This window comes from Nycticebus coucang, chromosome 22, assembly GCF_027406575.1.
Source record: "Nycticebus coucang isolate mNycCou1 chromosome 22, mNycCou1.pri, whole genome shotgun sequence".
NCBI classification, from domain to species: domain Eukaryota; kingdom Metazoa; phylum Chordata; class Mammalia; order Primates; family Lorisidae; genus Nycticebus; species Nycticebus coucang.
The window spans coordinates 36,549,269-36,574,235 of NC_069801.1; the positions used below are offsets into that span (position 1 = coordinate 36,549,269).

At 42.7% G+C, this 24,967-nt stretch overlaps 1 protein-coding gene across 5 annotated transcripts in view; it reads left to right on the forward strand.

The window, feature by feature from the left end:
- PPIH (peptidylprolyl isomerase H) overlaps positions 1–23,162 on the forward strand; it is a 29,837-nt gene extending 6,675 nt beyond the window's left edge. For 2 of the 5 annotated variants that reach the window (XM_053576964.1, XM_053576968.1), the window contains exons 6-10: positions 4,004–4,096; positions 8,491–8,578; positions 9,075–9,115; positions 10,236–10,325; positions 22,985–23,162. In XM_053576964.1, coding sequence (XP_053432939.1) covers positions 4,004–4,096; positions 8,491–8,578; positions 9,075–9,115; positions 10,236–10,304 — 291 coding nt within the window. In that variant the 3' untranslated portion in view covers positions 10,305–10,325; positions 22,985–23,162. Of the gene's footprint in view, positions 1–4,003; positions 4,097–8,490; positions 8,579–9,074; positions 9,116–10,235; positions 10,326–14,448; positions 17,537–21,302; positions 22,209–22,984 lie in introns of those variants that run through there. The other 3 variants (XM_053576967.1, XM_053576966.1, XM_053576965.1) reach the window with 3 other exon arrangements.
- The last annotated feature ends 1,805 nt before the right edge of the window (positions 23,163–24,967 follow it).

Here is a 24,967-nt window from a genome sequence, read left to right on the forward strand (position 1 = left end):
TCAATCCACTGTACTTGAAAATTTGAGTTGCTTTCCGTTGTTTATTCTAATTATTGTCTCTACTCTTGGTTCATTGGGAAATTGGAAATGAACTTATTTTCTCTTCCTTGAAGAAAGTTAATAATATAACTTATAATGGCTTATATTATAATAATATGTATTATATTAACATATATAATGGTTTATTTGACTTTGTATAGTACTATATTGTTTGCAAAGTGCTTTTCACAGGCACTAATCAAAATTTCATGACAACTGTAAAGAGTATAATTTTATCTTTACTTGCTGGATGAGACTAAGATATAGGAATTAACTTTTTCAGCTTCTAAATGATAGATCTGGAACTCAGATCCAGATCTTTCCACTATACAAAGTTGGTTTTATTTGATAATTTTAGCTTACATTAATCCCCTTTGGTAGCCTTTGCCTCCAAAAGGGTCCCTTAATTGTACCCTGGGTTAGTGTTTTCTTTTTCTACCATGTACTTCCTCTTTATTTGTATTTATTTATTTATTTATTTATTTTATTCAAGACAGAGTCTCACTATGTCACCCTGGGTAGAGTCCCGTGGCATCACAGCTCACACCAACCTCAAACTCTTAGGCTTAAGCGATTCTCTTGCCTCAGCCTACCCTCCCAAGTAGCTGGAACTACAGGTGCCCGCCACAATGGCCCAGCTATTTTTTGGTTGTAGTTGCCATTATTGTTTGGCAGGCCTGGGCTGGATTCAAATCCGCCAGCTCCAGTGTATGTGGCTGGCGCTCACCCTAACTACTAAACTACAGGCACCGAGTCTATACTTCCTCTTTAACATGCACTCTTTCTCTTTAATAATGGGCTAGGGAAGATGAATTTTTTTTTTCCAACAGCATTAAAGTTTATTTATTTTTTTGTCTTTTTATAATGTTGCTTTTATTTATTTTTTTAATTTATTTATTTTTATTGTTAAATCATAGCTGTGTACATTAGTGCAATCAAGGGGTACAATTATGCTGGTTTCATATACAATCTGAAATATTCTCATCAAACTGTTCAACGTAGCCTTCATGGCATTTTCTTAGTTACTGTATGTAGGCATTTGTATTCTGCATTTAGTAAGTTTTGCCCATTCTGATTCTAAGATGCACCGTAGGTGTGGCCCCACCCATTACCCTCCCTCCACCTTAACCTCCCCCCTCCCTTCCCCTTCCTTGGCCCTTTCCCCATAGTCTTGTGCTATAGTTGGGTTATAGCCTTCATGTGAAAGCTATAATTTAGCTTCATAGTAGAGCTGAGTATATTGGATACTTTTTCTTCCATTCCTGAGATACTTTGCTAAGAAGAATATGTTCCAGCTCCATCCATGTAAACATGAAAGAGGTAAAGTCTCCATCTTTCTTTAAGGCTGCATAATATTCCATGGTATACATGTATCACAATTTGCTAGTCCATTCGTGGGTGGATGGGCACTTGGACTTCTTCCATGACTTAGCAATTATGAATTGGGCTGCAATAAACATTCTGGTACAGATGTCTTTGTTATATTGTGATTTTTGGTCTTCTGGGTGTAAACCTAGTAAAGGAATTATAGGATGGAATGGCAGGTCTATTTTTAGGTCTCTAAGTATTCTCCAAACATCCTTCCAGAAGAAACATATTAGTATGCATTCCCACCAGCAGTGTAGAAGTGTGCCCTTTTCTCCACATCCACGCCACCATCTCTGGTTTTGGGATTTTGTTATGTGGGCTACTCTTACTGGGGTTGGGTGATATCTCAAAGTAGTTTTGATTTGCATTTCTCTGATCAGTAAGGATGATGAGTTTTGTTTTTTGTTCATGTGTTTGTAGATCGTGCATCTGTCTTCTTTAGAGAAGTTTCTCTTCAAGTCCCTCTTGACCTGAGATGGGGTCACATGTTCTTTTCTTGCTTATATGTTTGAGTTCTCTGTGGATTCTGGTTATTAGACCTTTATCGGAGGTATAACCTGCAAATATTTTCTTCCATTCTGAGGGTTGTCTGCTTGCTTTACTTACTATGTTCTTGGCTGTGGAGAACCTTTTTAGTTTGATCAGGTCCCAGTAGTGTATTTTTGATACTGCTTCAATTGCCTGGGGAGTCCTCCTCATAAAATATTCACCCAGGCCGATTCCTCCAAGAGTTATCCCCGCACTTTTTTCAAGTATTTTTATAGTTTCATGTCTTAAGTTTAAATCTTTTATCCAGTGAGAGTCTGTCTTAATTAATGGTGAAAGGTGTGGATCCAGTTTCAATCTTCTACAGGTTGCCAGCCAGTTTACCCAGCACCATTTGTTATATAGGGAATCTTTTCCCCACTGAATGTTTTTAATCGGCTTGTCAAAGATCAAATAATGGTAAGTAGCTGGATTCATCTCTTGGTTCTCTATTCTGTTCCAGACATCTACTTCTCTGTTTTTGTGCCAGTACCATGCTGTTTTGATCACTGTTGATTTATAGTACAGTCTCAGGTCTGGTAGCGTGATTCCTCCAGCTTTGTTTTTATTGCTGAGTAATGTTTTGGCTATTCAAGGTTTTTTCTGATTCCATATAAAACAGAGTATTATTTTTTCAAGATCTTTAAAATATGACAATGGAGCTTTAATAGAAATTGCATTAAAATTATATATTGCTTTGGGTAGTATAGACATTTTAACAATGTTGATTCTTCCCAGCCATGAGCATGGTATGTTTTTCCATTTGTTAACATCTTCAGCTATTTCTTTTCTTAAAGTTTCATAGTTCTCTTTGTAGAGATCTTTCACATCCTTTGTTCGGTATACTCCCAAATATTTCATGTTCTTTGGCACTACTGTGAAAGGAATAGAGTCCTTGACTGTTTTTTCAGCTTGGTTATTGTTGGTAGATATAAAGGCTACAGATTTAAGGGTGTTGATTTTGTAGCCTGAGACACTGCTGTATTCCTTGATCACTTCCAAAAGTGTTGTAGTAGAATCCCTAGTGTTTTCCAGATATACGATCATATCATCTGCGAAGAGTGAAAGTTTGATCTCTTCTGAGCCTATGTGGATACTCTTGATCGCCTTTTCTTCCCTAATTGCAATGGCTAAAACTTCCATTTCAATGTTAAAGAGCAATGGAGACAATGGGCAACCTTGCCTGGTTCCTAATCTGAGTGGAAATAATTTCAGTTTAACTCCATTCAATACGATATAGGCTGTGGGTTTGCTGTAGATGGCCTCTATTAGTTTAAGAAATGTCCCTTCTATACCAATTTTCTTAAGTGTTCTGATCATGAAGGGATGCTGGATATTATCAAAAGCTTTTTCTGCATCAATTGAAAGAATCATATGGTCCTTATTTTTTAGTTTGTTTATGTGCTGAATTACATTTATAGATTTACATATAGAACCAGCCTTGAGAGCCTGGGATAAATCCCAAATGGTCGTGGTGTATAATTTTTTTTGATGTGTTGTTGGATTCTGTTTGTTAGGATCTTATTGAATATTTTAGCATCAATATTCATTAGTGATATTGGTCTATAATTTTCTTTTCTTGTTGGGTCTTTCCCTGGTTTGGGGATCAAGGTGATGTTTGCTTCGTAGAATGTGTTGGGTAATATTCCTACTACCAGGGGCTTCCTAATATGCCATTCTCCTAGTTTGGGGGAGTGGCGTGGTGGTAACTTAAATGGGTACTTTTATGTGACTGCAGGCATGAGAGTCTATGGGAATGGCAAGGATTATGTCTGTGATCAATGTGCTGCTACTGTTCCCTGCTTTGCTGCACCTAATCTATCTTTCTAGAAGCCCAGCTGGGACCTATTCAATCTGTGAGATGCCCTGGGTAGACTAGTGGGCTGTAGGCGCCTTGTATGGGGCTTGCTTTGATTGCAGGGGAGGGACAAATCTGTGTGGCTTCCAAAGTGACCAGAAGGGTACAAGCAGACTTTAAAAACTAAGCTTTAGGTTCAACAACAGTGTCTTCCTCTGGTTTCCAGGGAGGCTAACACTCCAAATCACTAACACCTCCCTTCTCTCCATTTAGGGTGATGGTACTGGAGTCGCCAGTATTTACCGGGGGCCATTTGCAGATGAAAATTTTAAACTTAGGCACTCTGCTCCAGGCCTGCTGTCCATGGTAAGTGAGATCCAATCAAGATTTTGGGTTAGACTTACAGCCACTTAGTTTCTGGGGCCCAGTGCTATCTTTTGGATGGAAGCAAATGCTTTTCTTCTCTTGCTTAGCCTAGGGCTCCCCTCTGCCACCACCTTCCTCAGGCTGGTTTGCTTTTGTTAGACAAGGCACACTGCCAGCATATGTGACTGGGCATTCAGACTTACTGCTCAAAGTATGCCAGTTGTGCTTTTAAGTCCCCTGCTTATCACCCTGCTTATCACCTCCACTTGACATGATTCACTCAGAACACCCAACCACCCACACTGCCTACCGGCTGTGCACTATCTTCTCCTTGCACACCACTCCCTGCACCCCTTCCCTGCCTCACACATCTCACTCCTTGCACAGCCACCCTGCCCTTCTCACTTTGTCCCTTTATCTACACCACCTCTGCACACTTCCTCTTACTCACCCCTCACTCCTCCTTTTCCACCCTCTTTGCTTTACTCACTCTCCAGTTGTGTAATTTCCTACTCCGATCACCCACCGCCCTCCCTCAGTGCTCCAACTCTTACTTGGGAAGCTCCATTGTTTACTCTTCCACTCACATGCTCAGGCATTTGTTGAGTAAAGATTTGTTTGCAGCCACTGTTTTCCCCACCTTATGGTAAGGAATAAGAATACAGATGTTATCCCTGCCCTCATGCTACTTAACATTGAACAGGGGAAACACACATGTAAAACAGCCAGTTCAGTGTAGTGTAACATGTGCCATCACTGTATTACAGCAGGGGTCCTCAGTGGATGTAAAAGGACTGAGGGCCCAGGGGAATGAGGCATGCTGCTGGAGAAGTCTTCACAGAGGCAGGGACATTTGGGTTCTTAGAGGAATTCTATACCAGATGAGATAAGAAAGAGTACTTCCTGTCCAGTTAACAGGCTATGCAAAGATCTGCAACCATGAAATAGCAGGCAGCACATTCAGGTGATGAGAACAAAGAATGTATATGGGGAAGGATTGGCTGGTAGAGACAAGACAATGAGAGAAGCAAGCGGGCAAAGCTCCTAAAGGGCTTTAAATGCCAGAATAAGGGCAAGGTATGTGGATTTTCTTTTATAGCTTATGGAGAGCCATGCTACACTTTTTTGAGCAGGATTGAGCATTGCTGTGTTTTAGAATGAAGACCCTGCTGTGTTTTAGAATGAAGACCATGACTGCAGTGTGAGTGGCAGATGGGGATGGAGAGTCTGGGGCAAAGATGTCATTTAGGAGATTGCAGTAATAATAGAGTGAGATGAACAAACCCCACTTTGGGAAAGTCAGGCTAGGCCAGCGCAGGTAAAGGGTGCAGAAGCAGCTTAGTGGGGCTCATATCTTTGCCATGAGCATTAGAAGCCCTCCTGTGCATGCCACAGTGTTAGCCTCCATGGAGGAGTCAGGAAAATGGAAACCCTGGTCTCTGCCCCAGACATCCCTCCCCTTCAGGCTGGCACTGGTTAACCTGTGCTGTCACATACCTTGTAGCATTATTGCTTTTACTTCCATCTTCTACTAAATCACGAGTTCTTCAAGGGCAGAGACTGGCCTTACTACCTAACAGGGAAAGTCTGCTGAGCACATGTTGATGAATGATTGAGTAATTACCAGAACAATTGCTGATGTTTTTTGAACACTTATTCAATAAGCTCCTAATATGCATTAATTCATTTTAATATTCTCAACATCCTTTTGAGATAGGAATAAATAAGAAAACTGAGGCACAGAGACATTACATGCCTAAACTGAGGTCACACAGTGGTGGGGCTGGGGTTCAAGCTAGGTCACCTGGCTCCAGGGTTTATTCTGTGTACATAAGGTAAACTATCGCAGAGAATGAACAAATGAGTGCCTAAGGGCTGAGAGTGTCCCCAAGCTATAAAAACATGTATGACTGTTTTATATGCCTGCCCGCTGATAAATGATTATGCATGAGTAGCAAAAAAGAAAAAAAAAAAAGATAAACAGAATGAATTGGAGTCCTTGAGAGTTCTGTTACTCGTTCCAAAGCATAGTCCTCCTCTGGCTAGCTGAGGCAGTCCCTTACTATTATATATGACATGTTCTTGAATACATGCAAAAAAAATAACCACTTTCATGGGGGTGTTTCTGAAGTATGACATAAAATCCCTAATCAGAGGTCACACCTGGCTAGACATTGTCTTTATTTATTTATTTTATTTTTATTTATTTATTTTTTTTGCAGTTTTTGGCTGGGGCTGGGTTTGAACCCGCCACCTCTGGCATATGGGGCCGGCACCCTTCTTCTTTGAGCCACAGGTGCCGCCCCTAGACATTATCTTTAATGTATTTCTCGTACTTCATATAAACATTTTTTTCCTTCACAGTTAATCACAGAGTCAAACTGCTTAAATCCAACAGCATTTGATTAAGGCTGGTGATGGATCTAATATCGTTTGTCTCAGTAATATTAATTTTATGAGATTCATATTTACCTTAATAAAAGATTAGTTCTTTCAGTTCTCCATCTTCTACAATAAAATATGTACATGGTTACACAGACACTGTTTTAAGGCAGTGACTGCTGAAACTTAACTTGGGTTTTTTTAATGTACACAAATCTGGGCTTAAGGCCAGGTACAATGGCTCAGGCCCATAATCTCAGCCAGGGCAGGAAGATCACTTGAGGCCAGGAGTTTGAGACCAGCCTGGGCAACATAACAAGACCTTATCTATTCAAAACATAAAAATAAAAATTAGCCAGGTGTGGTGATAAGTGTCTGTGCTACTTGGTGAATAGTGTCCAGCTACTTGGGAGGCTGAGGCAGGAAGATCCCTTGAGTCCAGTTTGAGGCTGCAGTAAGCTATGATCATACCACTGCACTCCAGCCTGGACAACAGAGTGAGACCCTGTCTCTAAAAAAAAAAGTCTTTCTTCCAGTCTGGATTTAGCATATTAAATACAGATTAGTAGTATTAGCATAAAATGTACAAAAGTAGACTTCATATGAAAATAAAATTTGCTAAGTATCACTTGGCATTGTTATTGTAGACTTTTCTTTCATAATACATTATTAAATATTAAATATAATGCTGTAAAAACAATTTCAGGGGAGGAAAAAGGAAGAAATATGATTAGAGAGTTTCAGATTCTCAATTTAAAAAGTACTTTTTCCTACATTAAAAGGTTTTGGGAATAATTATAAATATGAATACACAACAAACATCATTGATGAAATGTTGTCTTTGTCCAGCATAGCACATGCATAGTAGCTTCTTATACTTTTTTTTTTTTTGAGACAGTCTTACTTTGTTGCCCTTGGTAGAGTTCTATAGCATCATAGCTCACAGTAACCTCAAACTCTTGGGCTCAAGTGATCCTCTTGCCTCAGCCTCCCGAGTAGCTGGGACTACAGTCGCCTGCTACAACTCCCAGCTATTTTTAGAGATGGGATCTCACTCTGGCTCAGGCTGGTCTCGAACCCGTGAACTCTGGCAGTCCATTCGCCTTGGCCTCCTAGAGTGCTAGGATTACAGGTGTGAGGAACTGCACCCAGCTTCTTATACTTTCCTCAAAGGTTTTTTTTTTTTTTTTTTTTTTTTTTTGGCCAGGGCTGGGTTTGAACCCACCACCTCCAGTGTATAGGGCCAGTGTACCACTCCTTCGAGCCATAGGCACCACCCTATACACTTTTTTTTTTTTTTTTCCGAGCCTCATTCTCTTGCCCTGGCTAGAGTGCAGTGGTGTCATCACAGCTTATTGCAACCTCAAACTCCTGGGCTCAAGTGACTCTTCTGCCTCAGCATCTCCAGTAGCTGGACTACAGGCATGTGCCACTATGCCCAGCTAATTTTTTCTATTTTTATCAGAATAGAGACAAGGTCTCGTTCTTTCTTGCTCAGGCTTGTCTTGAACTCCTGAGCTCAAATGATCCTCTCACCTTGGATTATAGGTAGGAGCCACCACGGCTATCCATCTTCTTAAATTTTTTAAGTTACTATTGTTACAACGCTGTACACCACCATTCAGACAAAACGGCTTATTGCATGTATACACAAAGGCAGCAGGCCTTTTCCCAACTGGTAGCTAATTGGTAACTATAATCCAATTTTAACTAATTTTAGACCAACTACAGCAAGTTGTGTCCCATAAACATTGTTCCCATTATAAAAACTCAGACTGGAAGAGAAACATACATTTATTAGAGAATCCAGCTCCTTGAAGGCAGGGATTGTGCATCTTGTGCATTTCTGCTCTGTGCTTGGATCCTAGCTTAGGCCAAGACTCGTATAGGTGCTCAGTTAGGTCTGCTGAAAGCAAGCATGGGTGATTAGGGCTCCAGGCTCTTCTTGGGAATCTTGCCCTTCACCTAAAAGGCCAGAGAAACTTACTGTAGGTATATTTGATTTTCATCAGGCAAACAGTGGTCCTAGTACAAATGGCTGTCAGTTCTTTATCACCTGCTCTAAGTGCGATTGGCTGGATGGAAAGCATGTAGTGTTTGGTAAGTCCTGCTCCTACCCCATGATCCAGGCCTCAGTCACTCAGGATGGGACTTCCAGAGAAGCAGTCCTCGAACTCTTTACCCAGCGTGTTCCATAGATACACTGCTGTAGTAGACGGGAAAGTGGAAATAGTGGAGAGGTGGGGAATGTGTGGTTAGAGACCTGGAGGGAAGGACAAAGAGGCCATCTGATACAGAATAGAATCACTTGGCTAATGAGTTTTTGGGGTTGAGGGACCCAGATGCTAACACTAAAGAAATGCCACAGAGGCAACATGAAACAGTGGGGCTTTGGAATCTCTTCAAGGTTCAGGCCTTAACTCTGCTACTTACGACCTGTGACCATGGGCAAGTCTTTTCACCTCCACTGAATTTCAGTTTCCCAAAGTTAGTGAAAGGGTCTAATAAGATAATAGCTAAGAATGGGTGGGCATTGGAAGCTGGAAAATGTTCTGCAAATAAAAAGAATAAAGTCCAGCTCATTCTCTTCCTACAGGAAAAATCATTGATGGACTTCTAGTGATGAGAAAGATTGAGGTAAGTCCTACTTTGATTTCTTCCTCCTCAGCCATTCTGGTCTTGTCCTGTCTAACTAGTGTTGAGGCAGAGAAGAGCTCCAGTTTGTTAGGTCCAGTCTTCATTGGCTCCAGTTACACAGGTGGAGAGACCACCTGCTGCCATGTTTTCTTGGGCCCATAGCCTGTCTGGCCTACACTGAGGTTTGGCCTCTGATGATCCTGTCATCTACTTGATAAAATGCTCAGCATTGCATTCAAGATCCTTCATGATCTGGGACCTGCATACCTCTCCCTGGACCCTTCTCATGCCATTGCCCTCTTCCATGTTCCAATCACATCAGGCTGCTAGCTCTTGTTTAAATATGCCATATGGCTCAGCGCTTATAGCTCAGTGGTTACGGTGCCAACCACATATACCGACCAGGGCTGGCAGGTTTGAGCCTGACCCAGGCCTGCTAAACAACAATGACAACTACAATTAAAAAAAAGAAAAAACAGCTGGGCATTGTAGTGGGCACCTGTAGTCCCAGCTCCTTGGGAGACCGGGGCAAGTGAATCACCTGAGCCCAAGAGTTTGAAGTTGCTGTGAGCTGTGATGCCATGGCACTCTACCAAGGGGTGACATAGTTAAACTCTGTCTCAAAAATAAGTAAATAAATAAATATATATGCCATACATATCCCTGCCTCTGAGGAGAGAAAGTTAGTTGCTAAAGTTAGTAAGAGATAATAGCTGAGAATGAGTATGCTGTTTCTTCTGCCTGGAATGCTCCTCTTTCTTTTCCTCCTAGTGGGATCCCATTCTTCCCTTCAAACCTAGATCAAATGTTCCCTCTTCTGTGAATCCTTCCCTGACTTCAGTACATAGCAATTTAGTTGCCTCCTCTACCCTTTATCCAACTCTGCCTTACACACTTACTGTATTATTGTATACCATACCTTTGCTATTTTCTAAGTGCTTTACATTTTCTCTGTGCTCTGTGTCGGGTTCCTCACCTCTCTACTAATATATGAACTTGCACGTCAGTCCTGAGTCCTGGGTTCTTGGCACAGGGCTAGGAGACATCAGTAAAGAAAGGTTCCATGAGAGAACAAGTAAACACCTGAGTGGGTGAATCTCTGCTGTGCTTTCTCTCCTAGAATGTTCCCACAGGCCCCAACAATAAGCCTAAGCTGCCTGTGGTGATCTCACAGTGTGGGGAAATGTAGTTCAGACCAAGAATGAACCAGGTAAGTGTGTCTTTCTGCTATTTGGTTAGGAGTCAGACCACAGAGAAGGCAGCATAGTTTTGAATTTTAGTCTTAAAGACATGGGATTGAATCCATTTTCTCTCTGTGTGACCTTAAAGAAGTCACTTTGCTTCTCTGCTCCTTTTTTCTCATCTGTCAAATGAAGATACCGTAACACGGTCCCTGAGTGTCATTGTAAGAATTAAAAGAGAATTGTGGCGGGCACCTGTAGTCCCAGCTACTCGGGGAGGCTGAGGCAAGAGAATCGCCTAAGCCCAACAACTGGAGGTTGCTGTGAGCTGTGATGCCATAGCATTAAGACTGTCTCTAAAAAGAAAAGAGACTTGAGAAAAGGTTGGCTTGGTGCCTGTAGCCCAAGCGGCTAAGGCACAAGCCACATACACCAAATTCAACCTGGGCCTGCCAAACAACAGTGACAACTATAACCAAAAAATGGCTGGGCATTGTGGCAGGCACCTATAGTCCCAGCTACTTGGGAGGCTGAGGCAAGAGAATTGCCTGAGCCCAGGAGTTTGAGGTTGCCATGAGCTGTGATGCCCCGGCACTCTACCCAGGGCAACAGGCTGAGGCTCTGTCTCAAAAAAAAAAAAAAAAAAAAGAGCGAGAGAGAAAGGGTTATGAGAGCACTTTACTTTTCTCCTGCTTTGTAGTATACAAAGTATCAACCTGAAACCATTCACACAGTTTCTAACAGGACTCTCTGACTACAATTCCATTCATTAGTCCCATTAGAAAGACCTGGCTGCAGGCCTGGGTAATTCTCTGATAGACCTAGCCTGTGCAACCAGAAGGACCTGTAATGCCTTTCATCAGAACTGATGCTGCAGTTTCAGGCCCTGGCTTTGCATTTGCCAGCCTCATCGGTGAATACCTCACATCTGTCAGCCAGCATGGACTCACTTCCAAATCATACTTGCCACTGCCCACTCTGTGCTGGGGAGCATACTAGCTGTGCAAAAGGTGGCAAAGAATTGAAAGATGTTTTTACATTTCAGGAGCTCATGGGAAAAAAGACACACTCTCAGAGGTGATCTCAGATTATCTGAGTGACATTGCTAAGTGTTAGAAGAGTGAAAGGGAGAAGATCACTCCTAGCTAGGTGAGGGGTGGTTTGATATTTTGTTTTCCTTTTTATTTTTTTTTTCTTTTCAAATCTACAGGAACGTTGGAAGATAGTGCATTGAACACCCTTATACCTTTCACCTAGATTCATTAATGATTAATGTTCTTGTTTTATTGTTTGCCTTGACTTTTTTCTTTCTTCCTTACCCTCTCATTCCCATTATCTCTCTTTCCTGCTCTTCTTCCATTATTCCCTTTCCCTTTCCTTTCCCTCCCCCTTTCTTTCCCTCCTACTTTCCTTCTTCCTTCCTTTCCCTTCCTCTCTTTCCCATTTGGAAAACTGCAGACTTTATTTTGTTCTTGAGACAGAGTCTTGATCTGTCACTCTGTCATTATGTGCCTCTTAGCTCACAGCAACCTCAAACTCTTAGGCTCAAGGGATGCTCTTGCTCAGCCTCCCGAGTAGCTGGGCATACAGGCACCTGCTACCACACCCAACTTGTTTTTCAATTTTTTTTACTATTATTATTATTTTTTGAGACCAAGTCTCAAGCTCTCACCCTCAGTAGAGTGCTATGGCGTCACAGCTCACAGCAACCTCAAACTCTTGGACTTAAGCAATTCTCTTGTCTCAGCCTCCCAAGTAGCTGAGACTATAGGCATCTGCCACAACACCCAGCTATTTTTTGTTGCAGTTGCCATTGTTGTTTAGCTGTCCCGGGCCGGGTTCAAACCTACCACCCTTGGTGTATGTGGCTAGCGCCATAACCACTATGCTATGGGCGCTGAGCCTGTTTTTCTGTTTTTAGTAGAGATGGGGTTTCACTCTTGCTCAGGCTGATCTCCAACTCCTGAGTCCAAGCATTCCACCCAGTAAGCCTCCTAGAGTGCTATGTGAGTTACTGCACCTGACCTCAGTTGCAGACTTCCTGACTTCACCCTGAAATACTTCACCAAGGCACTATTGAAAATAAGAACATCCTACATAACCACAATCATATTATCTAGTATACTGTACATGTTCAAACTCCCCAGGTCCCAAAAGTAACTTTTATAGCTTTAGAAAAGACATGATCCAATGAAAGTTCCCATATTTCTTTTATTTTTATTTAAACATGGTCATCGTGAAAACTTTCACACCAAACAGATAAAGTGAAAGTCCCCCTTGACAATACCCCAACCCCAATTTCACTCCCTTCCCCAGAGGTTACTTCCTTATCAGTTTGATACATGTCCCCCATGAGGACCTTTTATTTCCCCATCTAATTGTGGTGGGGGGGGGGGTTGTTTCTCTACGTGAGATTGTACTAGATTAGTTTGTTTATTTTCCATTTGGCATTGTGCCCTCAAAATTTTCCTTCTTAGTTCATGTGAAACTGAGACTCTATTTCAAAAAAAAAAAAAAATCAAAACAGAACAAAACTATGACACATACAGGTTGAACATTCATTATGATGATGATGATTTATTTTTTTTGAGACAGAGCCTTAAGCTATTGCCCTGGGTAGAGTGCCATGGCATCAACAGCTCACAGAAACCTCAAACTCCTGGGCTCAAGTGATTCTTCTGCCTCTGCCTCCCAAGTAGCTGGGACTACAGGCACCCCCCACAATGCCCAGCTATTTTTTGGTTGCAGCCATCATTGTTTAGCGGGCCCTAGTTGGATTTGAACCCGTCAGCTCAGGTGTATGTGGCTGGTGCCTTAGATGTTTGATTTTTTTTGTTTTTGTTTTTTGCCCTCAGTAGAGTATGGTGGCATCACAACTCACAGCAACCTCAAACTTTTGGGCTTAAGTGATTCTCTTGCCCCCAGCTCCGGAGTAGCTGGGACTACAGGCGCACACCACAACTCCCAGTTATTTTTTTTTTGTTGCAGTTGTCATTGTTGTTTATCAGGCCCAGGCTGGGTTTGAACCCACCAGCCTCAGAATATGTGGCTGGTGCCCTAAACACTGTGCTACGGGTGCCAAGCCTAGGTTGAGCATTCATAATCCAAAAATCTGAAATCCAAAGTGCTCCAAACTCTGAAAACTTTGAGCACCAATATAACATCAAAAGTGTAAAATTCGGGCCAGGCGTGGTAGTTCACGCCTATACTGGGTGGATTGCCTGAACTCACAGGTTCGAGGCCAGCCTAAGCCAGAGCAAGACCTCGTCTCTAAAAATGGCCGGGTGTTGTGGTGGTTGCCTGTAGTTCCAGATACTCGGGCTATTCGGGAGGCTGAGACAAGAGAATCTCTTTGTTGTTTAGAGGCAGAGTCTCAGTTTATTGCCCTGGGTAGAGTCCCATGGCATCACAGCTTACAGCAACCTCCAACTCTGGCTTAGGTGATTCTCTTGCCTCAGCCTCCCAAGTAGCTGGGACTACAGGAGCCTGCCACGTCACCCGGGTATTTTTTGTTGTTGTTGCAGTTTAGCCGGGGCCGGGTTCAAACCTGCCATCCTCGGTATATGGGGCCGGTGCCCTATCCACTGAGCCACAGGTGCCTCCCAAGAGAATCACTTTATTTAGCCCAAGAGTTTGAGGTTGCTGTGAACTATGATGCCACGGCATTCTAACAAGGGCAACAAAGTGAGACTGTCTCCAAAAAAAAAGTGGAAAATTCCACACTTGACCTTACATACAGGTTGCAGTCAAAACTTTGATTCATATACAGAATTATTAAAAATCTTGTATAAGCGGCGCCTGTAAATCAGTGGTTAGGGTGCTGGCTACATACACTGAGCCTGGTGGGTTCGAGTCCAGCCTGGACTTGCTAAACAACAATGACACTGCAACCAAAAAAAATAGCTGGGTGTTGTGGCAGCCGCCTATAGTCCCAGCTACTTGGGAGGCTGAGGCAAGAGAATCACTTAAGCCCAAGAGTTTGAGGTTGCTGTGAGCTGTGATGCCACGGCATTCTACCTAGGGTGACACAGGGAGACTCTGTCTCAAAAAAAAAAAAGTCCTAAATTTTGTTGAGGTCAAAATTGTCAGATTTTTCTTTATGGCTTTTCCGTTTTTCTCTCATTTAATAAAGTCTTTTTTTTTTTCTTTGAGACAGGGTCGTGCTGTTGCCCAGGGAGTGCAGTGGCACCATCATAGCTCACTGCAACCTTAAATTCCTAGGCTCGTGCGATCTGCCACCTCAGCCTCCTGAGTAGCTGGGACTACAGTGTTTACCACCACGCCTGGCTAATTTTTCTGTTTTTTGTAGAGATGAGGTCTTGCTATGTTGCTTTCAGTTTGGTGTCAAGTAATCTGGCCTCAAGTGATCCTCCCTCATTGGCCCCCCAAAGTGCTGTGATTATAGGCATGAACCACTGTGTCCAGAGGTCTTTACTACTTCAGATCATAATGTTTTCTATGTTTTTTCTAATATTTCTTATAGTTTTATTTCTATACTTATAAAGTTATATAGAACCTGTTTTTCTATGTGATGTTAAGATGAGACTGTTGTCCTTTTTCCAAATGGCAATCTAGTTAAGTATCAGATGATCTCAATGACTGCACACACCCTAATTATGACTTACTCTGTGTTGAGAATATCTGGCACTTACAGGCATTCAATAAAAATTTATGATATGAATTAGTAGAATGTCAGGCATTTTAGCCTGTGAAGTGTGAGCAAATGCTGAGGCAGGAATGCACAAGTGTGTGCTGGGAACTGCATGTGGACTTTTCTTGTCCAGCCAGATAGTCCCTCCCCAGGCCCGCGTGACACCTAAGCTTTTTTAAAAACAATAGAAATTCTTTATATTTGGGACGTCTTTTCTGTACTTTTCAGAGTTGTTTACAGAAAGTTACAGAAGTCCTTGTTGGAGGCTTTATTTCTCGGGTGGGATTGTCAACCCTTGCCTCCTCCCGCACTATTAGCAAAAGTTACGTGAACTTCTCCCCCAAGAAAGCCCCTCTTCTCATCCTGCAATTCAAACAAAACAGATTCCTCAGGTGACCATTTTACATTTCAGAGGCTCCCTACACCAGGACTGTCCAACAATAGTCCTTTGATGATGGAAATTCTACATTTCCACTGTCCAGTACTGTAGCCACAAGCCACCTGTGGCCGTTGAGCACTTGAAATATGGCTGGTACAAGGGAAGAACTGAATTTTTATTTTTATTTTTTTGAGACAAGAGTCTCACTCTTGTCACCCTGGGCAGAATGCCATGGCATTATATCTCATAGCAACCTCAAACTTTTGGGCTCAAGAGATCCTCTTGCCTCAGTGTCCTGAGTACCTGAGACTATAGGTGCCTGCCATAACACCAGGCTAGTTTTTTTCTATTTTTAGTAGAGAATGGGTCTCACTCTTGCTCAGGCTGGTCTTAAACTCCTGAGCTCAGGCAATCCACCTGCTTCAGCCTCCCAGGGTGCTAGGATTACAGGCATAATCACCACCATGCCCAGCCAAGGACCAAATTTTTAATTTTATTAAAATTAAATTTAAGGAGCCACACGTGGCTAGTGGCTACTGTATTGGATAATGAGCTCTAAACTTAAGTACCCCCAATTCATTCTCCTTACCCTGACTTGCTCAGAATTGCAAGACATGACAAATATTTAGTGACACCGTAATAAAAGCAGTTATCATTTATTGGCTACTTCTTATGCCAAATATTGAGTTAAAGAACTTTATTTAAACTATATCATTTTACTTTACCAGAAATTGCTGTCATAGAGTCGGAACCTATAAGAGTGTGCAACTTTTTTTCTTCTCTGCTATACATTAAAAGAATTGTTGTCTTGGACTACACATTAAATACACAAACACAAACACTGATGATCATAAAAAGGGTACATGCATAAGTTTTGAGATATCTGACACCACAGAGAAGCAAAACAGTCCTCACATAATCCAACTGCTGACTGTAGGTTGGACACTCCTGTTAAGTGTTAAAAAATCTGGATAGCAGTCTGGTATAAATGGGTTTTGAAGGTAGGTCCCTATTTTGGGCTTCTGAATAATGTAATTTGGGAAAATAAGGAAAGAGGAGATTAATTATCAAGGGAATAGGGGTCTGGAGGGCGGGAGATGGTATTTTTTCCCAAACACCAACTTGACCCAGAAGGGAAAGTGGTATTACCCATCATTTTTCTTCCTAGCATTAAAGTTATGGGCATCTCTAGTGTTATGGGAGTGTTTCATATCCTTCAGTATTTTGGGAGAGTAGGATTATAGTTGACAGCCACTGTACATTATGGTTTTAAGCCCTTTTGAACAGTTTCTCATACTTTAATGTGCATATGACTCTCCAGGAGATCTTGTTAAAATGCTGGTTCTGATTCAGTGGGTCAGGGTGGAAGCTGAGATTTTTTTTTTTTTTTTTTTTGAGACAGCGTTTACAGCTGTTTCCCTGGGTAGAGTGCTATGGTGTCACAGCTCACAGCAACCTCAAACTCTTGGGCTTAAGAGACTCTCTCACTTCTGCCTCCCGAGTAGCTGGGACTATAGGCACATGCCACAATGCCCGGCTATTTTTTTGTTGCAGTTGTTTTAGCTGGCCTCGGCCTGGCTGGAACCCACCAGCCTTGGTGTATGTGGCCGGCCCCCTACCCACTGAGCTACAGGTGCCACCAGATTTTTCTTTTTTTTTTTTTTTTGGATTTTGGCCGGGGCTGGGTTTGAACCTGCCACCTCTGGCATATGGGACTGGCACCCTACTCAGTGAGCCACAGGAGCCACCAGCCACCAGATTTTTCATTTCAAATTAGATCCCAGGTGATGCTATTGCTGACTTTAAGAAGCAGAGATATAGGGAATGTTTTTCAATCTTTCTTATCTCACAGCACACTTGAACCTGTAGTTAAACTTCTGCAGCACACTTAAATTACGTTGATCTATAAAAAGAATATACTTACTGTGCTTTGAATTTCTTTTGAAAATAAATTAATGATCTTTAAAATTTTTCACAGGGCTCAGTGCCCCTAGCTCAAGCAGCTAAGGTACCAGCCACATACACCAGAGCTAGCAGGTTCGAATCCAGCCTGGGCCTGCCAAACAACAATGACAATGATAACCAAAAAATAGCCGGGCCTTGTGGTGGGGCCTGAGGCAAGAGAATTGCTTAAGCCCAGGAGTTTGAGGTTGCTGTGAGCTGTGATGCCACGGCACTCTACCAAGGACAACAAGTTTAGACTCTGTCTCTTTTTCACTGCATACCTAAGGTCCTCTCACAGTACACTGGTTGAAATCAGTCCATCCTTTAATTGAGAACCCACCATATTCCAAAGAAAAAGATCCAGGAGGGGCAGTCCCTGTGGCTCAGTGAGTAGGGCACCAGGCCCATATACCGAGGGTGGCGGGTTCAAACCCAGCCCCGGTCAGACTGCAACAAAAAATAGCCAGGTGTTGTGGCAGACGCCTGTGGTCCCAGCTACTTGGGAGGCTGAGGCAAGAGAATCGCCTAAGCCCAGGAGCTGGTGGCCTTTTGCCCAGGTACTGGGAATAGAAGATGAATGAGCTGGGAAGGAGACAGAAGACAGGTGAGGTCCCTTGATCAACTATACCTCCTGTGGAGCACTTCCTTATAGAACAGCGGTTCTCAGTCTGTGGGTTGTGACTATATTAAAGGGTCACAGCATTAGGAAGGTTGAGAAGCACTGTTCTGGAACTCTTGAGTTTTGCCTGCCTTGGTTGGTTTTAGTGAAAATGAAGTTTTATGCACTATTTTAGATACAGAAATCTTGGCTTTCTATCAGTTGATCCTGGAAAAGCTTTCTATGACAAATTTGAAGCATAAACAGATTTGAAGCATAAACAGATCTCCACCCCTACCATTGTCCTGATGTATTACACATACGTGGGAAGGGTGAAATCTCTTTTTTGAAAGCTTTTGTTTCGAAAGATTCTTAGAAAAGGGACTAGCTAGCTGTGAGCTCTAGCAGACCTGCTAGTCTGATATGCTGTCCTTCTCCCTTTGATACCAAGCCTGGTGCCAGTACCAAGTGTGGTTGGGGGGACTCTTATTGTTGCCCCAATTCCCCTACAGATAAGAATCATTTGGGGCATTGTTAAACCTACTAATTCCCAGATCCTTCCCTTGGAGTGTTTCATGGGGGCAGGACCCAAAATGCTATGTTTGTAACAAGCATCTCAGATGCTTCTTAATAGAGCTTTATGAGAGACACTACTTCAGGGAGCACTGAGAGGACTATCTCTTCTTCAAATATTTGGATCCTCCTGGGGAGGCTGAGGTAAGGGGATCACTTGACCCTAAGAGTTTGAAGTTGCTGTGATCTGTGACACCAGAGCACTCTACCAAGGGCAAGAAAGTGAGACTCAGTCTCAAAAATAAGTAAGTAAGTAAATAAACAAGTATTTAGATCTTAGGAAAAAATATATAATTAGAACATCACATAATTTTATTTTATTTATTTTATGTTTTTGAGACAGAGTCTCACTATGTCCCCCTCAGTAGAGTGCTGTGGTGTCACAGCTCACAGCAATCTCAAACTCTTGGGTTTAAGCGCCCGGTTTTTTTTTTTTTTTTTTGTAGAGACAGAGTCTCACTGTACCACCCTCGGGTAGAGTGCCGTGGCGTCACAGGGCTCACAGCAACCTCTAACTCTTGGGCTTACGCGATTATCTTGCCTCAGCCTCCCAAGCAACTGGGACTACAGGCGCCCACCACAACGCCCGGCTATTTTTTTGTTGCAGTTTGGCCGGGGCTGAGTTTGAACCTGCCACCCTCGGCATATGGGGCCGGCGCCCTACTCACTGAGCCACAGGTGCTGCCCGCACCCGGTTATTTTTTGTTGCAGTTGTCATTGTTGTTTAGCTGGCCCAGGCTAGGTTCGAACCTGCTAGCCTCGGTGTATGTGGCTGGCACTGAAACCAGTGTGCTGCGGACGCTGAGCCAATAATTTTATAGTTATAGCTTATGAGACAGTATTGAAGTTCAGATAAAGATTAGGTTAAAAAATAAATTGTACTGGGCAGTGCCTGTGGCTCAGTGGGTGGGACGCCGACCCCATATATCGAGGGTGGTGGGTTCAAACCCAGCCCTGGCCAAACTGCAACAAAAAGATAGCCGGGCCTTGTGGCAGGCGCCTGTAGTCCCAGCTACTTGGGAGGCTGAGGCAAGAGAATCGCCTAAGCCCAAGAACTGGAGGTTGCTGTGATCTGTGACACCACAGCACTCTACCGAGGGCAACAAAGTGAGACTCTGTCTCAAAAGAAATAAATTAACTAATTAAATTAAAAAAAAATAAATCGTACCTGTGGATGACACATATTTTAACAGTTGAGAAGATGCTGTTTGAATGAATGAAGTTTAGGAAACACTGAATCCCATCCTGGAATTACTTGTAGATGCGATATATTCCTGTAGGGGAAAGATTATGTAAAACATGTTGAGATATGTCCCATGCAGCATACGTAGTATCATACTGCAGACTTGGACAGCCCAGTTCATTCTTTCAAGGAACTCAATAGTCTCTTGGGAAAACTGATAATTATAGTACAATAAAGCACTGAATTAGAGGTTTTAGAACAAGGTAAAGTGCTCAGCGCCCGTAGCTCAGCAGTTAGGGCACCATTCACATACACCGAGGCAGGTGGGTTCAAACCCAGCCCCGGCTGCTAAACAACAGAGACAACAACAAAAATAGCCAGGCATTGTGGCAGGTGCCTGTAGTCCCAGCTACTTGGGAGGCTGAGGCAAGAGAATCACTTAAGCCCAAGAGTTAGAGATTGCTGTGAGCTGTGATGCAACGGCACTCTACCAAGGGCAACATAGTGAGACTCTCAAAAAAAAAAGAACAAGGTAAGGAAAGTATGAAAGCCTTGAACTCTGCTCAGCGCCTGTGGCTCAAGTGGCTAAAGCGCCAGCCACATACACCTGAGCTGGCAGGTTCGAATCCAGCCTGGGCCCGCCAAACAACAATGACAGCTGCAACCAAAAAATAGCCGGGCGTTGTGGTGGGCGCCTGTAGTCCCAGCTACTTGGGAGGCGGAGGCAGGAGACTCGCTTGAGCCCAGGAGTTGGAGGTTGCTGTGAGCTGTGATGCCACAGCACTCTACCCAGGGCAACAGCTTGAGGCTCTGTCTAAAAAATAAAAAAAAGAAGAAAGAAAGAAATCCTTGAACTGCCTAGAGTTTGGGAAGACCACAGAAGATAACGATGCTTCAGCTAGAAGTGTAGGAGAAGCTACAGATAATTCAATAAGGCCAAAGCAGGAATACAGAAGAAGCAAATAATTGAGAGAGAAGGCTAGATGGAAGCCAGGGCCAGTTGTGAGAAACCGTGCCAAGCTATGTAGTTCATATGTTATCCCAAGGACAGAATGGGCTTCAGATAAAGAGTAATTTTCCCCTGTGGAGACAATACATTGGGCTCCTGAGATTCTCAGAGAGGATCCTGCCCTCCAAAAAGAACCAGGCTAATAGGACCCACTGAAGGATTTTGAGTAGGAGAATATTGTAGTTGCATTTTCATGATCAGAAGATGATTCTGATAGTGATGTAGAAGATGGGCTGGAGGCCAGTGAGGAGTCCACTGCAGTAGTCCGGGCAAAGAAAGGTTCCACATGAAAATATGGCTCTTGGGAGCATCAGAGATTTGGCATAAAGTATTTATGTGCCTGCTGGGTGTGTGACCTATTTGTTCCCTGCCCTCAGAAGCTCTACCATCTGAAAAGGCCAGGGAAGGGAAAATGTCTGGCTTCATTCCAGTCAAGTCCAGTATCAAGGCAAAGCTGCCTCCATCATAGTCAGGTCTTATATACACACACAAGTACATCTCTTCGATGGAATACTGTATAGTCTTAACAAAAAGAAAGGGAAGGGAAGGGAAAAGAAAGAAAAGAGGTAGATCTATATGTGTTGGCAAGATTTCTAAGGTAAATTAAGTGATATTTAAGATGTACATGGGTAGGTACAGTGGCTCATGTCTGTAATTATACTGCCTTAGGAGGCCAGCAGTTTGAGATCTGGACAAAGCAAGATCCCATCTATACCAAAAAAAAAGAAAAATAAGCCAAACATGGTGGTGTGTACCTGTAGTCCCCACTACTTGAGAAGCTTAAAGCAGAAGGATTACTTGAGCCCAAAGTTTGAAGTTGCTGTGAGCTATGATGGTACCACTGGGCAACAGCAGGACCCTGTGAGACCTGTCTCAAAAAAAAAAAAAGATGTTGTACATTGTATAAGCATGGTACTATTTATTTTGATTATGTGAGAAATCTTTGCAGTAGTATTTGGCAGAGTATCAATAGTTCTATAGAATAGAGATAGCAAAGAAGCTTTTTTAGTTTGTTATCCTATTTATGCTTAAATTTTCTACATTAAGCATTATCTTATAATAGAAATATATACTGTTTAATATGTAATTTCAACTAATCCTAATCCCTCCCAACACATCTCAATAGTATGCCCATAGCTGTGGCTAACATCAGTTTGTGGATCCTTCCCTGGTTCCCCCATCTCTTCCTCCTAGGTCTAGGCTGAATCAATGGTTCCTACCTGGATGCTCTCTGACAGCACTTGGTTCATCCTTCCATTACAGCCTTTAACACAATGTATCCCAAAGGTGCTATTTTTCCTTGGACTGATGCCTCCTTGAAGCAAAGACCATGTTGACTAACATAGTGCCGGGTCTAGATCTTAATCCACCATGCAACTTACAAAGTGCATTTATTATACATTTTGCTTGAGGGCCCAGAGTTAAACTTTTGTCTGGATGTGCAATATGACACCAGGACTCTGGAGGAGGATGTGGGCACCATTTGGGGATGGCAGGGTGAGGGGGACAGTAGTATCTTGAGTATACTCACCCTATCTTTTGGTATAGATGACTCCAAGAGTGTGGACTTTCTCTTTATAGCTGGATCTGAAACATGCAAAGAAGATGGATTGCTCTTTGTTTTGGATTTCCACAAAGAGCCACTGAAGTCTAACAAAAGGGACACAGGCTTTGGAGCCAAGTAGACCAGGGTGCTCCACTACTGTCTAATCCTATAGACTGAGTCAAGCCATTAAACCCATGAAACTCTAGATTGCTCCTTTGCATAATTAGAGATAATATATACTACACAGAACTCTGAAAAGGTAAATAATAAATGAGACAGTATGCTTAGTCATAAATATTAGTTTCTTGGCTAGGCACGTGTCCTCAGTGGTTAGGGCACCGGCCACATGCTGCAAGTCTGGTGGGTTTGAACCCAGACTGGGCCTGGTAAACAACAACAACAAAAAAAATAGCATTGTGGTGGGTGCCTGTAATCCCAGCTACTAGGAAGGCTAAGGCAAGAGAATCACTTGAGCCCAAGAGTTTGAGGTTGCTGTGAGCTGTGACGCTGCGGCGCTCTACTGAGGGTGACTAACTGAAACTCTGTCTCAAAAAAAAAAAAAAATGGTAGTTTCTTTATCAGACCCATTCTACCCTTTTGGAAAAACAGGATTAGGAGTGGAGAGGACAGCTGGGAGCATTGTCTCTCGTGGGATGTCCCCTTCTAGATCCTGTAAACCAGCGTTTCTTAACTTGTGGGTCATGACCCACAGGAACTATATTAAAGGGCTGCAGCATTGAAAACCACTACTCTAAACTCTTTATTTCCCCATCCTTCACTGACCTCCACATCTCTGGCATTGTAGGCCTTCCATGGCTCTGGGTGATGTTCTCAAGTAAGAGAATGTGGACTGCCCTCTGTGTTTCCCTGCCTGCTGCTGCCCATTTGATCAAGAGACCCTGGAAGTAGCACAGATTCAGAACCTAAGATTGTGTTTAAGTTTTCAACTGTAAATAAAGTTTTTTGGGTTTTTTTTTTTTGTATGTGTATTGTTTTTAAATGATTTTAATGATAGCCCTGTCTCCTTCCAGCTTCAGCTAGAAGTGGCACTGCCCAGAGGCCAGCATGGACCTGAGCTAAGCCCTTGCTATGTATAGTTGATGCCTTCCACTTGTAAGCAGTCTTAGCAGGCCACTCTTAGGTTCAGGCAAAGCCCCAGGGTCTTTTAACACTATTTATTCCAAAGATCCCAGTAGGTTCACTCTGGTTCTGAATGGAGCCTGTGGGAATAGGATCCATAACTTGGGATCTTTGGGGAAAGGGAAACCATTTGGTAGAATGTGTCTTGACCATGATGAACCAGGAATAATTTAGTCAAAAACTGTGGTTTGAATCTGGGGTCATTTAAACTGGAGATCTTGAGAGGTTTACTTCCTCTTTCAGAGCCCAGTTTCCTCATCTGTAAAGTAGGGGTAATATCTGTTTACCTTATAGCATTATTGAGAATCAAGAGAATGGATATGAAGGTAATTTATAAACAGAAACATGTCTTGGAAAGTGTTAGTTTTAAAAGGAGTGCATTGTTGAAGAGGGAAAGAAGAAAATTCCCTGGTGTTCCTTTCATGAGGCATTTTCTGTGATCTCCTATTCCAGTTTCCTTTCTCCTGTCATATGGCTGGGGATGAATCATAACTACTGGTAGTAGGATGCTACAATAGCAGAGGTAGCAAACAGCTGAATTCTATGACAGTAGGATTTAGTTAAAAATGTTGTGTCGGGCACAGCACTTGTAGCTCAGTGGCTAAGGTGCCAGCCATGTACACCAGAGCTGGCAGGTTCAAACCCAGCCTGGGCCTGCCAAACAATGACAACTACAACCAAAAAATAGCCAGGCATTGTGGTGGGTTCCTGTAGTCTCAGCTACTTGGGAGGCTGAGGCAAGAGAATCGCTTAAGCCCAAGAGTTTGAGGTTGCTGTGAGTTGTGACACCATAACACTCAACCGAGGGTGACATAATGAGACTCGTCCAAAAAAAAAAAAAATGTTGTGTCAATATACTTAGTTTTAGGGGACAAGGGAGATGGTGAGATGTACGTGGGCCCTATAGTGTAGATATTTACAAGTCTCTCTGGCCAAGTAAACAGGCTTCAGGGGACATAGCTGAGAAAGGACTGCTATCTAGTGGAGGAGAGATCATTAAGTAACTAGATAAAGAGGAATTGTAAAGGGCTGGGAAAGAGGATAAACAGCTGTGATCCCGAGCTGATATTCTTGTGATGGGCTATTTAGTTGAATTGTTTCATCTGGCATCTACCTACATCCCACATCAGTCTCTGAATTAGGCAGAAGCTGAAAATGAATAACATGTGGCCTCTGCTTGTGACAGGAGACAGGCACAGTTTCAGTGCAAGACGGTAAATATTAGAATTTAAGGGCAGGAAATTGTGTCTATTTTTCTTTTGTTTTTGTTTTATTGCTATGTCCTCGGCACCTGGGGGACAGTTATCTAATAGATGCTCAAGAACTACTTGTGGCATGGGAATGAGTGACAGAGGCATGCATGATACAAGATGCTGTGGGAGTCAGAAGAGATTAAACTTTCGCTCTTCGCAGATGATATGACTGTATATCTGGAAAACACCAGAGATTCTACTGCAAAACTCTTAGAAGTGATCAAGGAATACAGCAGCATCTCAGGTTACAAAATCAACATTCATAAATTGGTAGGCTTTATATACCAACAATAGTCAAGCTGAAAAAAACAGTTAAGGACTCTATTCCATTCACGGTAGTGCCAAAGAAGATGAAATATTTGGGAGTTTATCTAACAAAGGACAGATAGAAAGAT